The sequence below is a fragment of the Myotis yumanensis genome, unplaced genomic scaffold (assembly GCF_028538775.1).
Source record: "Myotis yumanensis isolate MYYU_CA2020_CCGP unplaced genomic scaffold, mMyoYum1.0.hap1 SCAF_15, whole genome shotgun sequence".
Classification (NCBI taxonomy): domain Eukaryota; kingdom Metazoa; phylum Chordata; class Mammalia; order Chiroptera; family Vespertilionidae; genus Myotis; species Myotis yumanensis.
The window spans coordinates 7,551,139-7,574,894 of record NW_027223766.1 but is presented as its reverse complement, the minus strand read 5'-3'; the positions used below and the strand labels follow the sequence as shown (position 1 = coordinate 7,574,894).

The window sequence follows — 23,756 nt, the reverse complement described above, 5'->3', positions numbered from 1 at the left end:
AATAGCACTTGGACTCAGCAGTCTTAACCATCATCTTTATGTACTACTGAATTTAAACTGAAGAGAGCTGTATTGATAAAATACTATAGCCTATAGACCCACCACCAAAATGAGGAACATGGTTCTGTACTTCATAGGTGAAAACTTGGTGTTTGGGAATAAAATCTGACTCTTGACTTGAAAGCTTCAAGTGCATTTTTGAACGCTTCAAAAGAATCTTTTTTGGCCTTCTGGAAAAATAAATAAAAACACCCTCTGGAATCCATATTACAGTTTTTGGCCATTTCCATAATAAGCTGCATTAAAAGAGCTTGGTGCGCTATTTGTTCCACAAGAACTTCATTCTGTTAAGGTTCCAGATAAAAACACCATAAAATGAAATATTTAGCAGTTTCTACAAATACAAGGTCTGAATGGTCAGACAAAAATCTTTATCATCCCATCAATTCAACATACCAAAGTGTCTGATTTTTTGCTCATATTTCTGCATAAACAATTCTGATTTATCTTCATCTTATGTCTCTTTTCATTTATCTTAATAAAACATTAAAAACAACCTTACTAATGACCTACGCATCCCACAGACACATTCCCCGTCCTAGAACCTCTCTTTTGTACCCGTTCTCCTGCTGTCTCGGTTCTGATAGGCTGTTGGTGCTTTGGCATGTTCCTGATCCAAGAACTCAGAGCCATGTAGTGCTAAGTCTGAGTTTTAATGAGATTCCATGTGCACGGCACAGAGCTCTTCACGAACTTTGTTTCTGGCAACCCACTTCAAATCCATGGCTACACATCTGGGTGCCGCCCCCCAGCAGTTGTGGGCACCGGGGAGAGAGGGGGAACGTGTCCAAGTCACTCTCCTCCTCAGCCTCACTCTCTGTCCAAGGGAGGCTCCAAGGTCCTGGCAGCGGCCTTGGCTGCTCAATGACTGGCTTTGCCAGGACCTACAACCCTCACTGCCAGTGGACTTGGCATGAGTTGTTTGGTACTGCCATTCCCCCCTCCCTATTTCTGCCTCCCTTTGTAAACCGCGGTTTTAGTATATTCTGTCTCCCTCGAAACAAACACCCCCCTGTCCCTGCTTTTTTTTTTTATTTATTTATTTTTTTTATTTTAATAATTTTTATTTCTTAAAGTATTACAAAGAGTATTACATATGTCTCCTTTTTTCCCCCCCTTGACATTCCCCCGGCCCCTACCCCCCGCCCCCCCCCCGCCCCGTGTCTTGTGTCCATTGGTTAATCTTATATGCATGCATATAAGTCCTTCAGTTGGTCTCTTAATCCCCCCCCCCAACCCTCCCCAGGCTTCCCACTGTAGTTTAACATTCTGTTCAATGTTGCTCTGCTTCTGTATCTACCCCTGTTCATCAGTCCATACTGGTCCCCTTTATTTGTTCCAACCTCACTGGAGTAGTCTCAACCTCACCAGGGCCGTCTGAGCCTCACCAGGGCCGTTTCAACCTCACCGGGGTCGTCCCTACCTCACGGGGGCCGTTTCAACCTCACCGGGGTCGTCCCTACCACACCGGGGCCGTTTCAACCTGACCGGGGTTGTCCCTACCACACCGGGGCCGTTTCAACCTGACCGGGGTTGTCCCTACCACACCGGGGCCGTTTCGACCTGACTGGGGTCGTCCCTACCTCACCGGGGCTGTTTCAACCTCACCGGGGTCGTCCCTACCACACCGGGGCCGTTTCGACCTGACCAGGGTCGTCCCTACCTCACGGGGGCTGTTTCAACCTCACCGGGGTCGTCCCTACCACACCGGGGCCGTTTCGACCTGACCGGGGTCGTCCCTACCTCACGGGGGCTGTTTCAACCTGACCGGGGTTGTCCCTACCACACCGGGGCCGTTTCGACCTGACCAGGGTCGTCCCTACCTCACGGGGGCCGTTTCAACCTCACCGGGGTCGTTCCTACCACACCGGGGCCGTTTCGACCTGACTGGGGTCGTCCCTACCTCACGGGGGCTGTTTCAACCTCACCGGGGTCGTCCCTACCACACCGGGGGCCGTTTCAACCTGACCGGGGTTGTCCCTACCACACCGGGGCCGTTTCGACCTGACCAGGGTCGTCCCTACCTCACGGGGGCCGTTTCAACCTCACCGGGGTCGTCCCTACCACACCGGGGCCGTTTCGACCTGACTCGGGTCGTCCCTACCTCACGGGGGCTGTTTCAACCTCACCGGGGTCGTCCCTACCACACCGGGGCCGTTTCAACCTGACCGGGGTTGTCCCTACCACACCGGGGCCGTTTCAACCTGACCGGGGTTGTCCCTACCACACCGGGGCCGTTTCGACCTGACTGGGGTCGTCCCTACCTCACCGGGGCTGTTTCAACCTCACCGGGGTCGTCCCTACCACACCGGGGCCGTTTCGACCTGACCAGGGTCGTCCCTACCTCACGGGGGCTGTTTCAACCTCACCGGGGTCGTCCCTACCACACCGGGGCCGTTTCGACCTGACCGGGGTCGTCCCTACCTCACGGGGGCTGTTTCAACCTGACCGGGGTTGTCCCTACCACACCGGGGCCGTTTCGACCTGACCAGGGTCGTCCCTACCTCACGGGGGCCGTTTCAACCTCACCGGGGTCGTTCCTACCACACCGGGGCCGTTTCGACCTGACTGGGGTCGTCCCTACCTCACGGGGGCTGTTTCAACCTCACCGGGGTCGTCCCTACCACACCGGGGGCCCGTTTCAACCTGACCGGGGTTGTCCCTACCACACTGGGGCCGTTTCGACCTGACCAGGGTCGTCCCTACCTCACGGGGGCCGTTTCAACCTCACCGGGGTCGTCCCTACCACACTGGGGCCGTTTCGACCTGACCAGGGTCGTCCCTACCTCACGGGGGCCGTTTCAACCTCACCGGGGTCGTCCCTACCACACTGGGGCCGTTTCGACCTGACTGGGGTCGTCCCTACCTCACGGGGGCCGTTTCAACCTCACCGGGGTTGTCCCTACCACACCGGGGCTGTTTCAACCTGACCGGGGTCGTTCCTACCACACCGGGGCTGTTTCGACCTGACCAGGGTCGTCCCTACCTCACGGGGGCTGTTTCAACCTCACCGGGGTCGTCCCTACCTCACGGGGGCCGTTTCAAACTGACCGGGTTGTCCCTACCACACCGGGGCCGTTTCGACCTGACCAGGGTCGTCCCTACCTCACGGGGGCCGTTTCAACCTCACCGGGGTCGTTCCTACCACACCGGGGCCGTTTCGACCTGACTGGGGTCGTCCCTACCTCACGGGGGCTGTTTCAACCTCACCGGGGTCGTCCCTACCACACCGGGGCCGTTTCGACCTGACTGGGGTCGTCCCTACCTCACGGGGGCTGTTTCAACCTCACCGGGGTCGTCCCTACCACACCGGGGCCGTTTCGACCTGACCAGGGTCGTCCCTACCTCACGGGGGCCGTTTCAACCTCACCGGGGTCGTCCCTACCACACCGGGGGCCGTTTCAACCTGACCGGGGTTGTCCCTACCACACCGGGGCCGTTTCGACCTGACCAGGGTCGTCCCTACCTCATGGGGGCCGTTTCAACCTCACCGGGGTCGTCCCTACCACACCGGGGCCGTTTCGACCTGACTGGGGTCGTCCCTACCTCACGGGGGCTGTTTCAACCTCACCGGGGTCGTCTCTACCACACTGGGGCCGTTTCGACCTGACCAGGGTCGTCCCTACCTCACGGGGGCCGTTTCAACCTCACCGGGGTCGTCCCTACCACACTGGGGCCGTTTCGACCTGACTGGGGTCGTCCCTACCTCACGGGGGCCGTTTCAACCTCACCGGGGTTGTCCCTACCACACCGGGGCTGTTTCAACCTGACCGGGGTTGTCCCTACCACACCGGGGCCGTTTCGACCTGACCAAGGTCGTCCCTACCTCACGGGGGCCGTTTCGACCTGACCAGGGTCGTCCCTACCTCACGGGGGCCGTTTCAACCTCACCGGGGTCGTCCCTACCACACCGGGGGCCGTTTCAACCTGACCGGGGTTGTCCCTACCACACCGGGGCCGTTTCGACCTGACCAGGGTCGTCCCTACCTCACGGGGGCCGTTTCAACCTCACCGGGGTCGTCCCTACCACACCGGGGCCGTTTCGACCTGACTGGGGTCGTCCCTACCTCACGGGGGCTGTTTCAACCTCACCGGGGTCGTCTCTACCACACTGGGGCCGTTTCGACCTGACCAGGGTCGTCCCTACCTCACGGGGGCCGTTTCAACCTCACCGGGGTCGTCCCTACCACACTGGGGCCGTTTCGACCTGACTGGGGTCGTCCCTACCTCACGGGGGCCGTTTCAACCTCACCGGGGTTGTCCCTACCACACCGGGGCTGTTTCAACCTGACCGGGGTTGTCCCTACCACACCGGGGCCGTTTCAACCTGACCAAGGTCGTCCCTACCTCACGGGGGCCGTTTCAACCTCACCGGGGTCGTCCCTACCTCACGGAGGCCGTTTCAACCTGACCGGGGTTGTCCCTACCACACCGGGGCTGTTTCAACCTGACCAGGGTTGTCCCTACCACACCGGGGCTGTTTCAACCTGACTGGGGTTGTCCCTACCACACCGGGGCCGTTTCGACCTGACTGGGGTCGTCCCTAACTCACGGGGGCTGTTTCAACCTCACCGGGGTCGTCTCTACCACACCGGGGCCGTTTCGACCTGACCGGGGTCGTCCCTACCACACCGGGACCGTTTCAACCTCACCGGGGCCATCCCGACCTCACCAAGGCCATCCCAGCCTTACCGGGGAAACAGGAAGTTTGGCCCTCTGTCCCCTTCCGGCGGCTCCCCACTAGACAAAATCTCCAGGAGTTCCTGGTGGTTGAACATCCAGCACTCCTGCCCTCCACCAAGTGCACAGACTGCCTGTCTGCTGTCCCCCAGCGCCCCACAAGAGACTGGGACCAGTGGGCATGTTTGTGCGCTTGCTGGTACAGCAGTTCCACAGTGCCGGCGGAGTCAGGCCCAGCCCTGGCCGGCCCCGGACCCGACTCTGCCCCCCGATTGCGTCCCTCCCAGATGCAAGGAGCTGAAATCTGCAGCCTGCTGGGATGGGCTCTGTACTTGGTGCCTCTGCACATCCTACTCAGTCTCAATGCGCTTCTTTCTATGCGAGGAGTTGAAATCTGCAGTTTGTTGGGTTGGGCTCTGTACTTGGTGTCACATCCTACTCAGTCTCAATGTTCTTTCTCTCCTTCCAGTTGTAGAGCTTCCACTGGGCCAACTTTCCCATGGTTCTATATGATAGGTGTTTGTCTGATATTTGGTAGTTTCGATGTTGTTGTGTGAGGTAGCACGCACAGGTCTCTTCCTTATGCCGCCATCCTGGTTCTCCTGGGTCTGCTTCTTGAGTGTGTCTCTCATGGCTGCGAGCAGTTGAAGTCTGCAATTTGTTGGGATAGGCTGCAAAAGCGCAGGTGGGTCTTTTTGTGCACCTGGCACAGCTTGGATGGGGATGTAAATTGATTAGGGCTGAGACTCAGGGAGTCGCCATGGCGGAGCAAATAGCACTGGCTGAGTCTCCGCGGCCCCTTGACTCTCTGCCAGGGCTTTGTGTCCCCCAGTGCCGGCGAGCAGCTGTGCAACAGAGTCTCCCTCGCTTTCTGATGGCTGCAAGGCCGTGCTGCCTCTCCCCGTAGGGTCTGGTGCCTCATGATCCCGCCTGAACCAGCTCAGTGGATTCGAAAGTTTGCAGAAGCAAAGGCTTTTCTACTTGTGAGTCTGGCACAGCCCAGATGGAAATGTAAATTGCGTAGGGCGGGGTCACAGGGAGTCGCCGGGGCGGAGACTCAGCAGCCCCTTGCCTATCCAGGACTCCAGGACTTTGCGTCCCCCAGTGCCGGCGAGCAGCCGAGCGCCAGAGCCTCCCTCGCTTTCTGGCCGCTGGAAGGCCGTGCCGTCTCTCGCCTTGGGGCCTGGGGCCTCAGAGACCCGCCCGAACCAGCTCAGTGGATTTGAGAGTTTGTAAAAGCACAGTCATTCCCTCTTGTGCCTCTGGCACAGCCCTGAGGGTAGGGCGGGGTCACAGGGATTCGCCAGCGTGGAGGAAATAGCGATGGCAGCGTCTCCGCGCCCCTCGCCTCCCCGGGACACCAGGACTTCTTGTCCCTCGGTGCCGGCGAGCAGCTGCGTGTCAGAGCTTCCCTCGCTCTCCGACCACTGCAAGACCGTGGCCGCCTCTCCCTGTGGGATCTGGGGCCTCAGAGACCCGCCCCGAGGATTCGAGGGTTCGTAAAAAACCGAGAATCCATTTGCAGCCCGCGTGGCGTGTGACTGCGTACCTCTGGTTTTGGTGCCTCCGTAGCTCCCACTCAGTCTCACTGCGCTTCTTTCTTTTCCTCCAGTTGTAGATCTCCCACTGGGCCAACTTCCCCATGGTTCTGAGTGGCGGTTGTTTACTTCATAGTTGATAGTTTCAATGACGCTGTGAGAGAGCAGCACACACAGGTCCGCTCCCTACGCCGCCATCTTGGTTCCTGCTTTTTTTAAATCTTCATTAATCTACTCTAGATTTTTGCTTTTGGTTAGCATGAGGCTTACATAAAACATGTCACAGATAAGACACTCATTTTATGCTTATCGCAACTTAATTCACCAATAGAGGCTCCAATCTTTTACTCCTCCCTTTTATATTTTTGATGTCACAATTTACCGCTTTTTATGCTGTATTTGTTAACAAATTATTGTACCTATAGTTATTTTTAGCAATTCTACCGCTATGCTACAATAGAATTGGAGTTTTCTAAAGCTGACGGTCTTTTTCACCTATATCAGGGGATTGTATACTTTAGTATGTGTTCATGTTGATGAGTGACTTTCTGATTCTGCTTGAAGAACTTTCAGCATTCCTTGCAAGGCAAGTCTCAGTTTTAATTTGTCGGGGAAGGTCTTTATTTCTCTTTCATATCTAAAGGATAATGTATTCAGTAGTCAGTTTTTATCTTCCAGCACTTTGTCACTCCACTCTCTCTGGGGCTGCGGGGTTTCTGCTGAGATATCAGCTAAAAGCCTAATAGGGATTCCTTGTAGGTTCCATTCTTTTTGCATCTCCTGGCTGCCTTTAATATTCCTCCTAATGTTTTATTTTTGATAGTTTTATTATGATATGTCTTGGAGAAGATCTTTTTAAAAAATATTTTTTTTTATTGATTTGAGAGAGAGAAAGGGAGAGGGGTAGAGAGATAGAAACATTGATGAGAAACATCAATCTACTGCCTCCTACAGTACACCTCTTACTGGAGATCAAGCCTGTAACCCAGGCATGTGCTCTGGCCAGGAATCAAACCAGTGACCACTTGATTCATGGATTGACACTCAGCTCTACCAGCCAGGAGAGATCTTTTGGCATTGAGATAGGTTTAACTTTTAATTTCTTGAACTTGAATGTCTAAGTCTTCTCCCCAGCTTGGGAAGTTTTCAGCTATTATTCTTTCTTTAATTCCCTGCCCCGTCTCCTCTTCTTTTCCTTGAGGAACCCTGATTATTCAGATGGTTTCCCTTTTGAATGAGTCCCATTGTCATATAGGCTTCTTCACTCACTTTCATTCCCTTCTCTTTGTTCTATTCTGTGTTACTATAAATTCTTATTCTCTAACTCACTTATTCAACCTTTCACCTGCTCTACTCTACTACAAATGGTTTTTATTGCATTCTTTATCTCATTCATTGACTTCTTCTCCTCCAGAATTTCTACTTGGTTCATTTTTATGGTTGCTACTATATAAAGAGTTCATTCTGTTCATATATGTTTTTCTTAATCTCACTGAACTGCCTTTCTGTGTTTTCTTGTCGCTCACTGAATTTCTTCAATACAGCTATTTTGCATTCTTTATCAGCCAGACTGTAGTACTGTCTGTCTTTGGGCTCAGTTGGAGAATCATTGATATCTTTTGGTAATGGCATATTTCCTTGATTTTTTAAAAGTTCCTTGTATTTTTGTATTGCTGCTTTCACATCTGAAGTATACTTACTGGTTCAGATGGGGAACAGCTCCAAGGGCAGTGATGGCGAACCTATGACACGCGTGTCAGAGGTGACACGCAAACTCATTTGTTTTTCTTTGTTAAATGGCATTTAAATATATAAAATAAATATCAAAAATATAAGTCTTTGTTTTACTATGGTTGCAAATATCAAAAAATTTCTATATGTGACACGGCCCCAGAGTTAAGTTAGGGTTTTTCAAAATGCTGACATGCCGAGCTCAAAAGGTTCACCATCACTGTCCTAGGTGTTGCTTCTCCGGGGTTTTCTAGATTATCATGGATCAGGGATTATTATGTATTATTACAGATCATGCTCCACTCTTCTTGCTCCCTCTTGTGGCAGAAATCTTAACCTTTGTGTTTTCTCCTGCTCTTGTAGCTCACATATTAGCTACAAGAAAACTCTTGTTTTCCAGAAGGCAGTCAGTAGCTCAAGTTTGTGGTTTCTTCCTTTCCCACAGATCCTGGTAAACAAATGGAGTCAGCCACAGATTGTGTGTGTGTTGGGGGGGCGGGGTTATTGGGAGCAATGCCACTTGGGACATTGGGAGTCTGCGACTTGGAGGGGACATCCTCATGCAGAGTCTTCACAGAGCTGTGGACAGAATTCCTGCTGAAGTCCTCAAGCAGACAGCAAGGACCACATTCCTTTATGTGCTCTGATATTCCAACGTGGTTCCTTCCCTCTCTTCTCCCTACCCCTAGTCATGAAGGTCACACCTCAGAAATCAGGGTGCTGATGTAGAGAAATGTGTTTCTCCAGCCACTCCATGCACAACTGGGATAGCCAGGCACGCACTGTTTTCCACTTCATGGGGGAGGTCACCACTGCTGTTGCCAGAGAGCTTCCTCCACGCAGTGTCACTGGGGAAGGGGGAGGGTAGAGTCCCTACTCTCTGCATCCAAACTTGTCTCTATACCACTCAGATGCTGTGCTGTAATGTTCCCTCAAACATGAAACTTCTACGAATTCTTCTCACCTGTGAGTATCTGCCCAGGTCAACACTCACCAGGTGTTTTTCCCTAATAGGGCAATTGAGAGTGAGGCCTGTTCATGACTCCCTTAGATCCGTGTTCGGCAAACAGTGGCTCGAGAGCCACATGCGGCTCTTTGGCCCCTTGAGTGTGGCTCTTCCACAAAACACCACGTGCGGGCGCATATGTACAGTGTGACTGAAACTTCGTGGCCCATGCACAGAAGCTGGTATTTTGTGGAAGAGCCACACTCAAGGGGCCAAAGAGCCGCATGTGGCTCGTGAGCCGCGGTTTGCCGAGCCGCAGTTTGCCAACCACTGCGATGGATCTGCAGTCTTGTTTATTTTCAGATACACAGGTGTACTAGAAAACTTCCCCGTCCCTTGTTTAGGGTGCTGGAGGCATTTTTATTCATGAATCAATCAATATCTAGTTACTTGTTTTAAAAAGGCAAGAGAAAGAAGGACGGCTTCTGCAGCTTTGGTGCTGACACCAATCATCAGTAATCCTTAACTCTCTAAGAACTACCAAACTGTTTTCCAGAGTCCGCCTTCCATTTTGCATTCCCAAAAGCAATGTTTGAGCTTTCCAGTTACTCCTCATTCTCAGCAGTAATCAATGTTGTCAAGTTTTTGTTGTTTTTTGGTCATTCTAATAGGTATGTAGTAGCAGGTATATTTTACAAATTGGAGCACCACACATGTGAATCTAAATTCCTACTTTCTCATGGAGAATCAGAAGTTTAGATAACTCTGTACTAACATTCCTTTAAGGCAACAACTGGTTAGAACTATTGTTACTTGTACATGAACATATTCTCTCCATATCACAGCCCCTACCACTCCAAATTATCTTTACCAGTGTGGCTTCACATATTCAGGTTACCCGCCTGATCTGTAGAGCCACCTGAGTTTGGTGCACCAAACACTGAAATCAGCATCCTCACATCCCTTCACAATTTTGCCCCCAGCCACCTGTATACTGTCACTTCCGATCTTCTCCACACTAGAGTCCTGTATTCCAGCTTACAATGATTCTTAAACATACCTCTTTCATCCTATCTCTTTCCTATTTTATGAAATATTACTCAGCTTTCAAAATCCAACTCAATTTCCTCTCTGAACTCGCCTAATTTTCTTCACATTGCTTTTAATAATAAAAGAACAAATATATCACACGAAAGTTGTTTATCAAATGTTACAATACTGCTTTCAAATTTAAACTTTCATTTAAGCAAGCAATCCTCAACCATATGATGTGGGACGTGGTTAACAGTAGTAAAAAAAATGTTAAGATACAGTCATTAATAATACAGTTGCAAGCTTTACATCTGTCCCTTTAGAAACTAGAGCAGATTCACATCACACTTTCTCAGTAGCAAAGTCAGGAGTGAATTATTAGCTAGTACCAGAAATGCACATAACCCTGAGAATATGACACAAATTATATTAAATGTAATCCTTCATATGTGGCAAATGAGTAAAAAAAAAAGATTTAGAACCACCAATCTCAGCCATCAAACTGTGAAATATTTAGATAAGTAACCCTTTTCAGCTCAGTTTCTTCTTAGGAAATCTGTAAATTATCTGTTATAATTTATTTACCTTTCTTCATACAAATTTTATTATTTATGATGGAGATAACAGCAAAGTTACTGGATTGTTATTAAGAAAAAAACAAACAATATACATGAAATGACCTTACTAGAGTGTCTGTGACAGGTTAAATACATAAGAAATGTCCTACATTTTCTTTTTCCTTCCATGTCATTAATTCATTGATTCAGTCAATATTTCAGTGATGGCGAACCTATGACACGTGTGTCAGAGGTGACACGCGAACTCATTTTTTTGGTTGATTTTTCTTTGTTAAATGGCATTTAAATATCTACACTAATAAAAGAGAAACATGGTAATTAGCGTACGACCGCTACCCTTTTCATTGGCTAATCAGTGAGTATATGCAAATTAACTGTCAGCCAAGATGGCGGCCGGCAGCCAGGCAGCTGGAAGCGAACATGCGGCTTGCTTGCTTCAGTGAAGGAGGACTCCAACGTTCCCCGCCTGACTTGCCGGCCTCTGAGCTGGCAGTTTGAAACTTTGTAACAAATATAGAAGCTAAACAAAACCGCAGAGATCTCAGAGCTGGAGTTATACATTGTTTCCATTATAGAACGGCAAACAAACCAGATACCAGCTTTCAGCAGCCGAGGCCTCAGAGCTAGAGCCAGAGCTAAAGCTGGCCCAGAATAAAAAAAAAGAAAAAGATAAAAGGAGCGGTTGGGAGCTTCAGTCAATCGCCAGCCTTAAGACAGCCCTCAGCCCCTCACCCAGACTGGCCAGGCACCCCAGTGGGGACCCCCATCCTGAAGGGTGTGTGACCAGCTGCAAACAGCCATCATCCCCTCATCCAGGCTAGACAGGCACCCCAGTGGGGACCCCCACCCTGATCCAGGACACCCTTCAGGGCAAACCAGCCGGCCCCCAGGCCTCTATTCTATATAGTAAAAGGGTAATATGCCTCCCAGCACCGGGATCAGTGGAGCCTCGAGGGCTCCTGGCACCGGATCAGCGTGACAGGGGGCAGCGCCCAAACCCCCTGATCGCCCTGCGGCTCTGTGTGTGACAGGGTAGAGCCATAACCTCCCCATCGGCCCTGCCCTGAGTGTGACAGTGGCGGCGCCCCAACCCCCTGATCGGCCCTGCTCTGTGGGTGATAGAAGGCAGCGCCCCAACCCCTTGATTGGCCCTGCTCTGTGCGTGACAGGGGGTGGCGCTGCAACCTCCCCATCGACCCTGCCTTGAGTGTGACAGGAGGCGGTGCCCCAACCCCCCAAGCAGCCCTGCTCTGAGCCCGACCAGGGGCTGCACCTAGGGATTGGACCTGCCCTCTGCCACCTGGGAGCAGGCCTAAGCCTGCAGGTCGTTATCTCCCGAGGGGTCCCAGACTGGGAGAGGGCAAAGGCCGGGCTGAGGAACCCCCCCCCCCCCCCCCCCCAGAGTGCACAAATTTTTGTGCACCAGGCCTCTAGTATAAAATAAGTATCAAAAATATAAGTCTTTGTTTTACTATGGTTGCAAATATCAAAAAATGTCTATATGTGACACGGCACCAGAGTTAAGTTAGGGTTTTTCAAAATGCTGGCACGCCGAGCTCAAAAGGTTCGCCATCACTGCAATATCTAGTGAGTATTTACCACATGCCAACCTCTGTGATAAGTATTGGAAATGATAAATCAAAGCTCAGACTAAGAAAATGCAACTCTCAGAATACTTGAGCCAAAAACAGTAGAGATAAAAAGACAACCTTTATTTTCCTATTTGCTTCTTTGCTTCTTTAATTTTAATACCGTCATCAAATTTTTATACCAAAAACCAATGTAAAGTTACTCCATAGCCTCAAATACTAGCATTAAGTAATTTTTAAGCTGGAGGGGTGGGGGGGGGGGGGGGGGGGAAGCAAAGACCAAACTAAACAATGAACAAAACAAGGCAACAATCTTCAAAATTTTCCCTAGGTAAAAAGTTAACATGGATAATATAGCATCCACTTAATTAGACATAATATAAATTTACTAGTACAATAAAGTTAAGACAGCTAGGTAATGATCTTGGAGTGTGTATATCTTACCCCAATGTCCAATCCAACAGAACCTTAGATAAAAATGAGAAATGTTATTTTACAAATTACCTATGTATTCTGAAAGATCTGGTAAAAAATGTGACCAGTCTGGCTTTAAGAACATGCAGCGAATATGTCCACAATGACTATGTTAGCACAGTATAGACTAAGAGCAGAAAGGAAAATCAGCCAAGGTAGATTAGATATCTGCACTAAAGATAGTAAATAATGAAATACCAGCGGTCATAAGAAAGGGAGTTTACAATATATACCAAAAGCTAGCTTTGAAAATGTAAAATCTGGCCCTGGCCAGGTGGCTCATTTGGCTGGAATGTCCTGTGCACCAAAAGGTTACAGGTTTGATTCCCAGTCAAGGCACATACCTAGGTTGCATCTTCTATCCTGGAGGAGGGAGGGGGGGCAGTGGGTGGGAGGGGTGTGTATTCAAAAGGGAACTAATCTCAATGTTATCTCTCACATCAATGTTTCTCTCTCTTTCTCTCTCTCTAAAAATCAATATAAACATATCCTCCAGTGAAGATTAATATATAAAATCAGGACTTATTTCAAAACACAATAGAGCATAAATCAGAAATATGAGAAAGAAGAACTAACTTGTGTTTCCATGTAACTAGATAATATATGGCAGAAACTCTATAGAGAGGAAAGCAGTGAGGTCCCATCTGTTTCTACGCCCGAACCTCCTCTCTGTACAGATGATTCCTCCACTTATCAAGCTATGCCCTAGGGTTTTCATGTCTTTAAGATGCCAATGATTCTATCTGAAAATAAGAATATAGGAACACCTCCCAAAGGAGGCAAATCTCCCTTACATAGGCTAAATTCTAGTACAAATAGTTAGACTTCTATAACAGTTTCCCTAAATACAACATTTCATGTAAAATATCCTTTTCAAGATCACTAGTAATATGAATAAAGAGAGATATAAAAAGATAAGATAGAAGCAGAGTTGCAATAAACATATCAGTAATACTACTTGGGAAATTACAAAGGGAGCTAAAGCTAAGCATACCTGCCTTCAAGAAACAAGTTCCTGTGTCATTTTGGCACGACAGCAGGCTGGACCCTGGGTGGGAGCAGGGGGTGGGTAAGGTTGCTAGGGCTTGGAGAGTAAAAGAGTCAGGTAGGAACTGCTGATAAAGCCAGGTGAGACATACTGGTATTATCTACATATGCTGTGCAATCAAGCTTTAGGAAAGGAATTTGGAAAATATTCCTGGATGTACATAGGAACATTCCCTTAAGTTGTACCCATGAGGGACAAAAGATACTAGAGGCTCTAGGAACTCTAAGACAAAGAGAATGTATGTCAACAATTTAAAATTTAAACAACAAACCAGGAATGACAATTAAGGTGTAGAAAAATAAAATTCTGTTTTGTATAAAAATTACCTGCAATAATATAAAACTTTTAAACTGAGAAAAGTTTTGGAAACAGGATAGTAAGTAGAACTTAGCATTACATAACACAGTATTACTAATTTAAATGTATAAAGTATTTCATGTATTTAGTTTCAAGGTTCTTGAAAGAAGCAAAAAAATATATGTCTATGTATCTCAAAAGCCCCAAATTGCAATCAAAGTCACGCAAGTATTATTTTTCACAAAGGTTTTGTTACTTAAAAATTCTTCTACTATGAGGGCTCTTTAACTCTTTTCGGTCCAACGTGGAGGCTGACTCGACAGACCAGGCGCTAGGAGCAGGTCCAACGTCGAGGCTGAGGTCGACACCGCAAACCGGTTCAACATTCAATCCCGTCAATTAATTTGGACCAGACAGTTTGAATTCCAAAAATAAAATTGCACCACAAAGGGTTAAGAACATAAATCTTATAGCTATAAAGAGAATACTGTACTACCTCATTGACTTACAGTGAGAATTGAATGATGCATGTATATATGTCAGGGAAAAGTTGTTTAGCAGGACATTATTTCAACTCCAGCTATTGTAACACCAACTGGGTGTACTGCTCTTTTCTGATATTAACTGCCCTAAAACAGTTAAGGGCAAAGTTCTCCACCCTGCCCTCATTTCTGACAGTAGCTGTTAGTAATAATACCATTGTAATAATCTGGTTATTATTTAACAGAAAAGGAGTAAAGGAAAAACTAGAAAATATAGGCATGCCATTTATACAGCTTTGCTAGTTAATTTAACACTCTCCAAATCTGTCCCCCACTGACCCATGAGGGAAGGGACTGGACAAAGGCAGTTTGAAAGCATGCTTACTAAGGTCTCAGTGACATGGGAAGGTGCTTACCTGTCTCTCAGTCACACCTGTATTTCACTGCAATCACTACATAACGTACATGAGAACTGCATAACACAACTCACCTAATTCCCATTTCCTTCACACTTCCTGAAAAATGTAGGTTATAAAGAGACTTCACTATTATGTATCTGCTGACCTCTACAGAAATATGTCTTGGAAGACAATGGTAAAATAAATTATGAAAATCCAAACAGCAATACTAACCAACATGGAAAGTCACATCAGTGATCAACTACACTTGTTAAATGTCCTAAAAGACAACATTACAAAGACAATTTATTGCTGTGGTCTTTAATTTCTATCATGCTTTTCTTTCAAGTAGTTGAGTATGTAGTTAATCTGTATTCCAAGGAATACAACGTAAGTAATTAAGAGAATTTGGGACATGAATTAGAATCTCATTTTGCCATTTATTAACTGTATCTTCATATCCTCATCTATAAAATAGGGTTATAACAATAATCACATCTACCTCACATGATCAGAACTTAGCAAAGTACTGACACACTGTAAGAACTCAGGGTTACTGTGTTTTAATGTTATTGCAATCACTATGACACTGTAACAAAATGGTCAGGACCACACCCCAGAAGCTAGAGTGTCTGAGTTAGAATGCTGGCTCAATCACTTACTACTTTATAACCACAGGTATTACTTAATCTTTCTGTGCCTCAGAATCCTTATCTGGAAAGAAGGGATGATAAAACAGCTCCATTCTCACAGAGTTTTTGTGAGGTTTAAATACGCTAATGTATGTAGCAAAGCACTCAGGAGAGTGACCCACAACAAGGAAGCACGTGTATTAGCTGCTGGTGCTTTGAATGCAATTGCCTTTGCTCCAGGGAACTGGTTGAATCACATATATAGGCAAATCGATCACATCCCTGGACGAGGGATTCACGACAGACCCGAATTATAATCAGTGCTTCCCAATGAATTAAAGTAGAACATGTCTTGTACAGTAAGTATCCACCCACCATATGTATGTTTCATTTCTACAAGCATACTAGTATGTGAGGCAAAAATAGCCTTATAAATTATATAAGAGATTTTGTTTCTGGAGAGCCAATTAATAGGTACAAAACTCCTAAGTATAGTATAAATCTTCCCCCCTCCACTGTTATTTAATGTACATAGCTCATTAACACATTGTAGCTGACTCTGTCAACACCCTACTCATATCTCCTCCCCTATGTCTTCAGTGATGTTTGCTTGCCCTATTATCCAGCTTCCAGCTCCTCCATTTCTTTGCCTCAGGGCCCCTCTGATGGGATAATTCTATGGCTCACAGAGTCTAAGAGCAGTATTAAGCTCCAGGCGCCCACAACAGTAACTTGCTTGATAATGACCCCTTGATTGGCTACTATTCCTTCCTGGCTCACATGCCCACTTCACTACCAGGAGATGTTCTCAGGGCATGCTTCTGCCTGAGAAATTCAAAGGCAAACAATAAACAACGAATAGAGGCAAGTCTACAAAAACTGCACATACTTTACTTCTTTCAACCTACTTGAAATATCAAATAAATGGAAGAGAATGGTTTTAGGTATTAATATAAGGAAGTATTAGGAAGTAAGTGCTGATGTGACTACACGATCCTGGGCAGAGGGTATGCAGGTATATCAGTTGGAATCTCCTGAGAGGCAGCTGCCAAGATAGCATCCGCTATAAAAAAAATCACTCAGAGAACCAAAAAGAAAAAACAGGAGGACAACTTAAGGGAGCTGTGGGACAACAGGAAACATACAATATTTTCATCATAGGAGTAACAGAAGATGAAGAAAGTGAGCAAGGGATAGAGAACCTGTTTGAAGAAATAATGGCAGAAAAGTTCTCTAACCTGGTGAAGTAAAAAGTCACATAAGTTCAAGTTCAGGAGGCACAAAGTCCCAAGCAAGAAGAACCTAAACAGACCCACACCTAGACACATCATAATTAAAATGCCAAAAATTAAAGACAAAGAGAGATTCTTAAAGGCAGCAAGAGAAAAGCAATTTGCTACCTACAAAGGAGCTCCCATAAGGCGATCAGCTGATTTTTCATCAGAAACTCTATGGGCCAGAAGGGAATGGCATAAAGTATTCAAGGTAATGAAAAGCAAAGACCTGAAACCAAGATTACTGTATCTGGCAAGGCTATCATTCAAAATAGATAGTGAAATAAAGAGCTTCCCAAACAAAAAAAGGCTAAAGGAGTTTATCACCAAGAAATATAAGAGGTAAAGGGGCAGGAAAACTATTTTTTTAAAAAGTAGTTGAGCCCAGCCAGCATGGCTGTGGTTGAGCATCTACCTATGAACTAGGAGACCACGGTTCTATTCCTGGTCAGGACACATGCCCAGGTTGCAGGCTCGATCCCAGTGTGGGCCATGCAGGAGGCAGCTGTCCAGTGATTCTCTCTCATCATTGATGTTTCTATCTCTCTCTTCCTCTCCCTTCCTCTCTGAAATCATTAAAAATATTTAAAAGAAAAAGAATGAGAATAACTCAGGCTTCTTGACAGTAACTATGGAAATAGAAAACAATGAAGCCTTCAAAATTATGAAGATAAATTATTTTCAACCTAAAATTGTATATAAATTTTCACTCACATATCAAAGGTGATAAATGCATCTTCTGATTTGCCAAGTCTCAAAAAATTATCTTTCACAAATCTTTTCTTGAAAGGTCCTATAAGATATGCTCAATGAAAATGAGAGTGAAAACCAAGAAAGAGGCATACACAGAATCCAGGATTAAGTTGCTCCAAATAAGAGGAGATAAAAGGAATTCCAAGAAAGAGCATGAAGGGAGACCTACGTAGTAATGGTCACAAAGCGGAGAGGCTGCTGAGTTCAAATTAGAGCAGCGAGAAGGTTGTGGGGGAAAAATTCTCCACTAAAACAAATACAATGGTAAAAAAATTAAAGTTTTATTAATGATAAGTAAAACTAGGAAAACAAAACCCCAAAATAATTAACTAAAGAAAATAAAAAGGTGTGAAGGAAAAGTAATCATAATTAATATTTGCCTTTGTTACAAATATGTAATGCTTAATATTAATCTAATCAAAACATGATATATATGTTCTTAAAAAATGGAGGGATGGGAAATATTCAGTGGGTGGTGAAAAGTGGGTGAGGAAAAGAGAACTCAGTATTTATCTATGTTTTTAAGAAGATTAAAAATGGCAGCAGAGTAGGAGGATGCTGCATGGACATGCTCCCAGAAACAAGCTGAAATTACAACTGAAACGCAGAAAGGCTTCCTGAATAATGAATGTAAAACTCACAGGAGAGAACCCTGATACCCAAGGACCGAAGGTGGAGACCGCATAGAGACTGATAGGAGGGGTGGAGGTGCGAAAGTGCTGGCCGGACAGTCACAGATGGCAACTGAAGTCCTGGAGAGGTATCTCAGCTGTGGGGGGAGCCACTCAGAACTCTGGGATCTAATCCAATTAGTCAGAAACAGGCTTTAACACTGTCCTGCACTACAGATTGAGAGATGTAGAGGATCCACCTAATACATAGTTACAAACCTAAACAGACAACCATAATGAGGAAACAAAGAAACAACCCCCAAATGCAAGGCTATCATTCAAAATAAACAGTCTAATAAAGAGCTTCCCAGACCAAAAAAAAGGCTAAAGGAGTTCATCACCACCAAGCCAGCATTATAAGAAATGCTAAAGGGATTGCTGTAAGGGATTGCTGAGAAGAAGAAACAGAGAGAGAAACCTAGCCATGCAGAATTAAAATGGCTATAAATAAGTACCTCTCAATAATAACCCTAAATGTAAATGGAATAAATGCTCCAATCAAAAGGTGTAGGGTAGCTGAATGGATACAAAAACAAGACTCAACTATATGCTGTCTATAGGAGACCCACCTCAAAACAAAAGACACATACAGGATGAAAGTGAAGGGATGGGAAAAAATTTTCCATGCAAATTGAAAAGAAAAAAACTAGAGTAGCAATACTCAGATCCAACAAAATAGACTTTAAAAGCATCATGCTAAGCAAAGTAAGCCAGTCAGAGAAAGATAAATATCACATGATCTCACTCATTTGTGGAATATAATGAACAACATAAACTGATGAACAAAAATAGAGCCAGAGGGGGAAAAATATTATAGAATATAAGTAATCCTGTTATTTGCAGATTTTTAATATTACCTACAACTTTTGTGATATCATACTATGTTAGTACAGTTTTGGTAATGTTATTATACTTAAAATCCTCTTATTCTTGAAATATTAATGTTTACTGCATGTAATATTATTATATGTAAGATCATTTTTCTGGAATAATTGGTGTTTATTGCATGTAACATTATCATAAAAAATATTTATCTATGTTTAGAAATACATTACAAGCATGTTATTTAGAGATAAAGAGGTAAAGTGCAAAAGAATCCACGAGGAGTTAAAAGTTGCTACCCTTGAGGAAGGATATAATTAGGAAATGCCATAAATAGAATAAAAATTTTTGCAACAATTCATTCTTACCTTAGGAAGCTCAGATACTCTGTCTTCACTTGTCAAAGAATGACTGCTTGCACAAGAAGCACAGTCTGATATTTCCACAGCACTCTCACCATCTTCCACAGCACTCTCACTGTCTTCAAATTCATTCTCATCATTAGTATCTTCCCTGTCACTGTCCCTCTCCCAGTCAACAAACTGCAGTTCATCTAGAAAATAATTTTAAACTCAATTTTATATGTTAACTACAACTTTAAACTCAATTTTCTTTTTTTAAATTTATTTTTTATTCGAAACAGTTAAAAAAGATCCATGTGGCCCTAACCGGTTTGGCTGAGTGGATAGAGTGTTGGCCTGCGGACTGAAAGGTCCCAGGTTCAATTGCGGTCAGGGGCATGTACCTTGGTTGCGAACACATCACCAGTAGGGGGTGTGCAGGAGGCAGCTGATCGATGTTTCTCTCTCATTGATGTTTCTAACTCTCTATCCTTCTCCCTTCCTCTCTGTAAAAAAATCAATAAAATATATTTTTAAAAAAAAGATCCATGTTGCTCATTAATTTAAATATATATTAACCCTTTTCGGTCCAACGTGGAGGCTGACTCGACAGACCAGGCGCTGGAGCAGGTCCAACATCGACCGCAAACTGGTTCAACATTCAATCCCGTCAATTAATTTGGACCAGACTGTTTGAATTCCAAAAATAAAATTGGACCGCAAAGGATTAAAAGACAGTGAAAAGTATATTCCTATACTTCTCTCTAGCTATCATGTTTCTCCTAACTCTTATTCCCACTCCAATTCTCAGGTATCTACTTTTATTAGTAGTTTCTGTATCCTTCTACGGTTTCTCCAGCACATTAAAGCAAATAAAATATAGTCAATTTTCTCCTTTCTGGTATACTATGATCTGTTTTTAACTTAAATGATGTGCAGGTTTTTCCATAGCAGTAAATAGAGAGCCATCCCAATTCCTTTGTATAATACTAGAGGTCCAGTGAATGGATTCATGCACCAGTAGGGTCCGTCGGCCTGGCCTGCACCCTCTTGCAATCCAGGATCCCTCAGGGGATGTTGGATTGCCGCTTTCGGCCTGATCCCCGCAGGCCATGCTGAGGGACCCCACCGGTGCATGAATCCATACATCAGGCCTCTAGTATGCCTATAAGATCTTTGGTTAATCTCTTCCTGCCCTCCTCCCTCCCCTCTTGTCTCTGATATTCATCAGTCTGTTCCACGTTTCTATGCCTGTGCATTGAGTGTCTGCCCCCCGGTGGTCATTGCACGTCATAGCTACCAGTTGAACGGTGGTTTAGGCTTTTTATATAAAGACTAGAGGCTGGATGCATAAAATTTGTGTATGGGTAGGATCCCTAGGCCTGGCCAGCCAATCAGTGGGGTGACCAGCGGGGCAATCAGGGGGGCCCCACTGGCACCCATCTTGGCAGGCCTAGTGCCACCCGCTTGCTGGCCCGGCCCCCCACCATTGCCATCACTGCTGGTTGCCTCCCTCTGTGGGGCGACCGGCAAGGCGATAGGGGGGCCCCCGCTGGCACCAGCCTTGGCTGGTCTGGGGCCTGCAGGCTAGGGGCAGCTCCTGCATTGAGCATCTGCCACGTGGTGGTCAGTGCGCGTCATAGCGACGGGTCATTCCACTGGTCGTTCTGCCATTCAATTGCTTTGCATATTAGTCTTTTATTATATAGGATGGTATTCCATTGCATAAATGACCCATCCTATATAATAAAGAGGTAATATGCAACTTGACCATCACACCTTCACAAGATGGCTACCTACAACCAGGCCAGCAGGGGTGTTAGTGAGGGATGACCAAATGACTGAACAGCAGGCTGCATGGGGTGACCAGTCTGGTGGGGGTGCCATGAGGGGCAACTAGGCTGGCAGGGGGGTGTGCAGTAAGAGGTGACCAGGCCGGCAAGGGGGATAGTAAGGGGTGACCAGGCCGGTGGGAGGGGGGCAGTTAGGAGCAACCAGGCCAGCAGACAGAGGCAGTGAGGGGCAATCAGGCTGGCACAGGGGGGCAGTTAGGGGTGACCAGGCAGGCAGGCAGGTAAGCGATTAGGAGCCAGCGGACCAGGATTGTGAGAGGGATGTCTGACTGCCAGTTTAGGCCCGATCCCTGGGATCGGGCCAAAACTGGCAGTCGGACATCCCCGAAGGGGTCCCAGATTGGAAAGGGCTTGCAGGCTGGGCTGAGGGGATCCCCCCCAACTGCACAAATGTACACAATAATTTTATTTAAATTAGAGTCTCTGGGCTTTATGGCCCAGAATTGTGATTGAGAGGGCAGAGAAGAACCCTGAGTTAAAATTGTCAAAATAATAAATAATAAAATCAGGCCGGCAGTCAGACATCCCTCTCACAATCCGGGACTGCTGGCTCCCAACCACTCGCCTGCCTGCCTGATTGCCCCTAAACGCTTCTGCCTACCAGCCTGACAGCCCCCTAACCGCTCCCCTGCCAGCCTGACTGACGCCTAACTGCTCCCCTGCTGGCCCAATTGTCCCCAACTGCCCTCCCCTGCCAGCCAGGTCACCCCTAACTGCCCTCCCCTGCAGGCCTGGTCCCCCCCAACTGCCCTCCCTTCCCTGCAGGCCCAGTCGCCCCTAACTGCCCTCCCCTGCAGGCCTGGTCACCCCCAACTGCCCTCCCCTGCAGGTCTGGTCACCCCCAACTGCCCTCCCCTCCCAGCCATCTTGTGGCTGTGGGCGCTGCCATCTCTGAGGGTATGGCAGTCAATTAGCATATTCCCTCCTTATTGGCTGTGGGTGCTGTCATCTTTGAGGGCTAGGAAATTAGCATATTCCCTCTTATTGGCTGAGGGTGCTGCCATCTTTGAGGATGGGGCAGTCAATTAGCATATTCCCTGCTTATTGGCTGTGGGCACCTCCATCTTTGAGGGTGGGGCAATTAGCATATTCCCTCCTTATTGGATGTGGGCACTGCCATCTTTGCAATGGTGTGAGGGTCAATTAGTATATTCCCTCTTTATCAGATAGGATGTGACTCTGGGCAAGGGACTTGACTTCTCTAAGTTCAATTTTCTTCTGTAAAATAAGGATACTTAGATCACAGGATCTAGCAGATATCAAAGAAGATAGCATAATATCCAGCCAAGTGTCTCAGATAAACAATACCTTGATGAATGGTAATTAAAGGTAAAAAGGACAAAGGAAGAAAGGGAGAAGAGAAAAAGAGGGGAGAAGAAAAAGCTAATCAAGCAGTTATACACATGAATAGACAATCTCCAAGGGATCATTTACTTGTTAGCTAATGGTCAACTTATTGAAGTCAACAACTTCCTGACTCATTTTAAAGCAATTAGCTCAAAGCATCCTCCCATTATTTAACAGTTTTGGAAACTACTGAGTATTAATATAAAAGATCTTTGCATACAACAGGACAGATACAGTTTTTTAAATACTAGTTTTACTAAGATATCATTCACATACCTCACTATTCATTCATAAAAACATACAGTTTTTAATGATGAAATTATGTTCTGAGATGCATAAAGACAAACCAAGAGTTATATGACAATGAGTTTCACTTAACATGGCTGAAATAGCAATTCTGAGTTTAAGTATAACCTTAAAATACCACTTTATCTGGCTATTACTGAAATGTCAAATGATAGTTACCAAGATGTCATACACAGTGGCCAAAAGAGCATAGTCAGCTTCCGCAGGAGCTGTCTATACAAGCAGAACCTTGACTCAGTAGCTAAATAACGTGGACTGTCAAAATAACAGTGAAAAAGAAGTCAAAGCTTATGTTGAAAGCATTAAAACTTTTATCTACTCTTAGAAGAGCTATATATTTTCAAATATGGAAAGTATCATGATTTCCATAATCTTAAGTCTGTGGTTCCCAACTGGGGTTGAACTGTACTTTAGGGCAGCGGTCGCCAACCGGTGGCTCGTGGACCACTGGTGGTCCGTGAGGTCCGAAAGGTTGGCGACTGCTGCGTTAGGGGACATCTGACATCTAGAGACATTCTTGGCTGTCGCCACTGAGCCTGGGAAAGCTGCTGTCACCTAATGGACAGAAACCAGAGATGCCGCTAAATACCCACAATGCACAGGAAAGCTCCCGTCCCAAACAAATAACTCCCTCGCTCCAATTGGCAACATGCAAAGAATGAGAAACCCCGTTTTAACTGTGAAAAGCAGGATATAATGTAAAATGCCATCAGAACAGTCTTAGTAGTAGTTATATTTCCACCACACATTAGTTGCCATTGTATTTATCCAAAACAGGTTAGCAGGGAGGCAATATGGGTGTAGCATTAAGTAGTTAGTTGAGAGTACTGGCTTTGCTGTTAAAGAATGCCAAAGTGGAATCCAAACCAATTCTCACATGTTCAAGCCTAAGTTGTTAACTGTA

General features: G+C 46.1%; 1 protein-coding gene and 1 pseudogene across 2 annotated transcripts in view; both read right to left on the bottom strand.

Annotated features, from left to right (window-relative positions):
* Window positions 1-23,756, bottom strand: part of SPIDR (scaffold protein involved in DNA repair) — a 289,161-nt gene that overhangs the window by 248,928 nt on the left and 16,477 nt on the right. For both annotated transcript variants that reach the window (XM_070391894.1, XM_070391895.1), the window contains exon 5: window positions 19,374-19,558. In XM_070391894.1, the coding sequence (XP_070247995.1) occupies window positions 19,374-19,558 (185 nt within the window). The remainder of the gene's footprint in view (window positions 1-19,373; window positions 19,559-23,756) is intronic.
* Window positions 53-7,910, bottom strand: LOC138993408 (hsp90 co-chaperone Cdc37-like 1; annotated as a pseudogene).